We start from the raw sequence: 5,449 nt of genomic DNA on the forward strand, positions 1-5,449 counted from the left end.
GTCAAGGAAAATTTGAGTTTAAAGTGTTGCCCCAAATCACATAATCATTATCAACAACAACAATGGAGACATCATTATTATAATTACCAACATTTATTATAGTTCTTTAAGGTTTACAAAATAATCCACATATATTATCTCAATTGAATCTCACAACAACTTTGGGAAGAAGGTACCCTGTACCCATTTTGCAGATGATGAAAATGAGACACAGAGAGGTTAATTGACTTGTATAGATTAATCCACATAGTAAGTGTCTGTGGAAGGATTCAAACATGTGTCCTTCTGACACCAGCTCCAACATTATTTCCACTATACCACATAGCTAGGTAGTAGCCTAGCCAGGATTAAAATCCATATTTCTTCATGTAAAACCCTGTAGGTTGTTGCTACAAAGCAGTCTGTGATTGTTAAGAAGATTGAGTGTCTGAAATACACAAACCTGTGCATGTGAGAAAGACTAGAGCTAGAGAAAGTGTTTATATCTTCTGAGGAATGAAGGAAAAATATGTTTTGTGCAGCCTGGAGGGGGAAGCTGTAAGTTAAAAATCCCTTTTTTCATTGCCCGGAGGGTACTATTAAAAGCTGCAATCCCTTAATATGGCCAGAAGGATAACAGTAAGCTACAATCTCTTTAGAAATGCAATACAGAAAACAAAGCTGCAATTCTCCACAGGGGTCCATGTTTATAGTGCCAAGACTAACCTGTTAACGTGGCTTACCAAGGAAGAACTTCTTGCAGCTAATGCAGAAAAGTTCGTACTTCATAGTCCTTTGAAAGGAGTCAGTGCAGTCAGCCACCTCTTTGTCACATTCATTTGTGGCCTACGAGGCTAGAATTTGTATGTTCTGAACTAAAAGAAAAAAAAAAACCAAAATTCAGTTCTAAGCAAAATGAAATGACAAGTCCATTTTGAAAAAGGGTTTCAAGAGTTACCTGTCTTTAAAGACATCTAATATTCAACTGGTTTCTATCTCTATGTAGCTGTCCCCAACATGTAGCATGGGGGGGGGAATCATTGCCTGTCTTGAAAGGTGACAGAATACTCATCTCTAGCGTGAAGGCCTAAATTCGATACACGGAGAGTTATTTGGGTGACTCGCCTTAATATTGGGGTCCCAGAAATATGAGGGACCTTTTAGGTTCATCCTCCCCTCTGTACTGCCCTTTTTAGATATTTCTCGCAGTCCAATAAGAAAGGAGCCTCTAAGCTTTAGTTCACAAAAGGATCAGATTTTATTACTTGGGAATTAATTAAATAACAAAGGTGAAACTAATAAAAAATGAAAGATAAGGAGATAGGAAAATAGAAATACAGACAAATATTTTTTTTTTTTTTAGTGAAGCAATTGGGGTTAAGTGGCTTGCCCAGGGTCACACAGCTAGTAAGTGTTAAGTGTCTGAGGCTGAATTTGAACTCAGGTACTCCTGACTCCAGGGCTGGTACTCTATCCACTGTGCCACCTAGCTGCCCCAGATAAATATTCTTAACTCTAAGCTTAACCTATTTAATCCTCAGACTGTTTCCAATTAAGATAGTTCAAAGGAGTTTAGGGTTTTCAGTAATTAACTCACTGAACCTGAAGTTTACAGTTGCTCATGCTGCCTGAACAGCAGTCACCAGAGACAGCTAACACGCACCACCACCACAAGGGCTAAGAATGAAAAGGCAGAGTCCTGGAAGATGCCTAGCCTTCCGGAAGCACCCTCCACTTCCCTTCAGGGAGCATTCAATCTTTCCTTCCCCAAAAAGGGAGGTCCTTCAAAGGCTGCCTATGGAGAGTTCTCTAATTTTTACCACACTTCAGTTCATACCTCTCTCCAAGGAAGATTTTAATTGCCACCCAGGGGAGGAGAAATTGAGGACAGAGGCCACCATTCTTCTCTCCACAGATAGAGGGCTACCAGGTAGAGTTATATATCTCTTTCATTAAATATTGTTAGTCTAAGGAATGTAATCAGATTCAACCTAAGCTCAGATTGCTTTTCATTATTGGTGAAAGATGAGTACTCTAAGCTGTATGATCAAGTCTTGATCTCTTTCCCACCAAACAGCAATTCCATAGGGAACACACAGAGTCAACATACAGAGGACACACATAACCAGTAAAAACATTCATCTAATTCAGTAGCAAAATAGAAGTCAGAGAAAGAATATATAGGAGAATATATGTATATATACACATACATGTATATATACATATGCATATATATGACAATACAGAATGAAGGGGCTCTCCCATTGTGAATGAAGTAATTCATCTCAGCTGAGACAGATCTCATCCAAGGGGAAGTACCCTAAAGCTTCTAGCGTACGAAGTTGGGGACAGGGATATGATGGATACTGGTACCTCTTCTCATGTCAGCTTTTTTATAGTCTTTTCTTTCAGCAAACTGACATGGGTTTAGCATATGCTATCTTCTCTCTAAAAGTCTTGTTTTGTTGTTGTTTGGTCATTCAGTTGTGTCCAACTCTTCATGACCTCATGGATCATGGAATGCCAGTACTATCCATCAAGGTTTCTTGACAAAGATTCTGGAATTATTTGCCATATCCTTCTCCAGTGGATTAAGGTGAATAGAAGTTAAGTAACTTGCTCAGGGTCAAATAGCCAGCAAATATCTGAGGTCATATTTGAACACTGGTTTTCCTGACCCTCTATCCACTGAGCAACCTAGATGCCTCCCTCTAGAATCCAAATGTACCCAAATAGACAGCAGAGACTGAAGGAATTCAACCAAGCCTGGAAACAGACTTAAAGTTTGAAATCTTGAAAAGGACTCCACAAATACTCAAAGATGTCTGAAGAAACAAAAGTTTTCTCCCACACTCACCAATTCTGTCTGGTCCCTCACCCAGACATGAGATAATGATTTCCCTGAATAAGAGGCTTCCCATATCAATTGACTTTGAGACTAGGGTTACATCTAAGGGATGCAAACCTTTCACTTATAGAAGTCAGTTCTTCATATAGAAATTATAAAACTCATATGCCTTAAGAATCTTTTAGTTAGAAACATGAGGTCAGTCTATCAGTAATTGTGTTTATTCAGGATACACACACACATTACATGTGTGTATACAATATATGTATGCATATATGTATATGTGTATATATATATAAAAATATATATATATATACTGTTTTTGTTTTTCTTGCCTTTCATGATATAAAATTTCTTAGATTTTAATGGACTAAAGGTCTATTTATTTCTAGTCCAGATTTGATGACTTATTTATTATTGATCTAATAGAACGGTTAACTTGTATCTTGGAAAACTGGATTCTTTTCCCAAATGTGCCACAAATCAGGAGAAATATTGAATAAGTTGCTTAAGCTCTATGGGCCTTAACTACTTAAACTCTAAATAGAAGGTGGGAGGTACTAGATAGTTTCTAGGGTACTTTCTAGGTGGAAGTAAATAGTCTTACTGCTTTGAGTCTCCTTCCTCTCTATGCTGCATCCTCAACACAGCTTCCAAAAAGTCCCTTTAAATACAAATGTCCCTCTTCCTCCTCTTCTTCCTCCTCCTCCTGGTCCTCCTCCTTCTTCTCCTCCTCTTCCTCTCCATCACCACTACCATCATCTTCCTCCTCCTCCCCCTCCTGCTCCTGCTTCTGCCAGTGCTGCTTCTCCCCCATTCCCCTGGAGCGGACCCTCCTGGTGCCTCTTTTGTGAAGTGGCGGCTGAGGAGAGCCCCGGACTCACCATGGCCAATGAAAAGCCAAAGGAAGGAGTCAAGACTGAAAACAAGGACCACATTAATTTGAAGGTGGCAGGACAAGATGGTTCGTTGGTGCAATTTAAGATTAAGAGGCACACAGCACTTAGTAAACTAATGAAATCCTATTGTGAACGACAGGGTTTGTCAATGAGGCAGATCAGATTCCAATTTGATGGGCAATCAGTCAATGAAACAGACACACCTGCACAGTTGGAAATGAAGGATGAAGATACAATTGATGTATTCCAGTAGCAGACAGGTGGTGTTAACTAAAAAGAGAATCTGCAACTCTACTCCAGAACTGTGCTCCCGAGGAAAACAATACATTCACAATTAGAAAACCAAGATTTGTTTCATCCACATCCTGACTACTGCAGTATAGTTTTCTGTCTTCTTTGATTCCCTTCCCTGATTCCTTTATTGTACATAAAGTAATTGGTGTATGTGCACAGGCATAATGCATTTTTTTAACTAAATGGTTGATGGTATGTTTTGATCAACATCAAATGGAGATGGGGCGGGGAAAAAACAAACCAGTTCTGTGAAAATATCCCTTTTCTCCATTATTGGCATGCTCATTCAACTTTTATCTTTATATTCCAGTAAGTTATTTTGCTCTCACTGTTTAACAACAACAACAAAAAAACCCCACAAAAAATCCTTGCATACCTTGTTTGATTGTATAATTTCAATATTTTTCTTTTATCATTGTAAAACCAAGGACAATTTTATAACTTTTTTGTACGTAGTTGTTACATTTAGGGCAATCTCCGTCTCTCAGTAGGGATAAATTACTATAAAGGAATTGATCCTAGATAGTTTTCCCTTCAAGTCAAACATTTTGTTGTTTAAATAAACTTCTTGTTTAAAATTTTTTAGAAATTAAATAAATAAATAAATACACATGTCTGATTTTGCCATTACCCTAATCAAAAATCTTTGTAGCTACTCATCGACTATACATAAAATACAAAGTTCTCTGTCTGACATTGGAAACCCATCTCAGTGTGATTCCCATCTTCATACCTAATCTTTATTTTTACTGCAACTCTTTTCTCAAATTGTTCTATTAACCTTTCCCAAAAACTATCATATATGTTCATGCTTTGAAGAATTCATCAAAGCTACAAAATACTCCCTCCAAATTTCTGCCTAATGAAATAATCTCCTGCTTCAATGTCCCTCATAAATAGCCTCCTCCACAAAACCTCTCAGATCCCTCAAAATAAATGCAATGCAATCTTTCCCTCCTTAATTTTATATCAATTATATAGATATTATCTTTGCCCCTATTTTAGTTGTAGTATTTTTTACATTTTAGGTCCCCATGGTAGTTTTGGTTTGGTTTTGTTTTTTGTTTTTTTTTTTTGCAGGGCAATGGGGGTTAAGTGACTTGCCCAGGGTCACACAGCTAGTAAGTGTCAAGTGTCTGAGGCCGGATTTGAACTCAGGTACTCCTGAATCCAGGGCCAGTGCTTTATCCACTGTGCCACCTAGCCGCCCCCCCCATGGTAGTTTTAAAAACATATGTCTTGAAGAACCTTTAGGTCAAAAAAGAATTTAAAAAATGTTTTGTATCTCAGTATCAACTCTGTTAAGTACAGAAATTTTCATTACCAGAAGACTAGCCACTAGTTGATAGAACCTTTGGCCATGATGACTCAAAGAGCAATTAAAAATACAAAATAACCCTTGATTCTGTTCATCTTCTTCTACTTTATC

The 5,449-nt window shown here is 37.8% G+C and overlaps 1 protein-coding gene across 1 annotated transcript; it reads left to right on the forward strand.

The window, feature by feature from the left end:
• The first annotated feature begins 3,712 nt into the window (after window positions 1–3,712).
• LOC122725401 (small ubiquitin-related modifier 2-like) lies at window positions 3,713–3,979 on the forward strand. The gene is made up of 2 exons (XM_043962502.1): window positions 3,713–3,866; window positions 3,924–3,979. The coding sequence occupies exons 1-2, from the start codon at window positions 3,713–3,715 to the stop codon at window positions 3,977–3,979; spliced, it is 210 nt and encodes a 69-aa protein (XP_043818437.1).
• Window positions 3,980–5,449: the final 1,470 nt, after the last annotated feature.

The sequence above is a fragment of the Dromiciops gliroides genome, chromosome 4 (genome assembly GCF_019393635.1).
Source record: "Dromiciops gliroides isolate mDroGli1 chromosome 4, mDroGli1.pri, whole genome shotgun sequence".
Classification (NCBI taxonomy): Eukaryota; Metazoa; Chordata; class Mammalia; order Microbiotheria; family Microbiotheriidae; genus Dromiciops; species Dromiciops gliroides.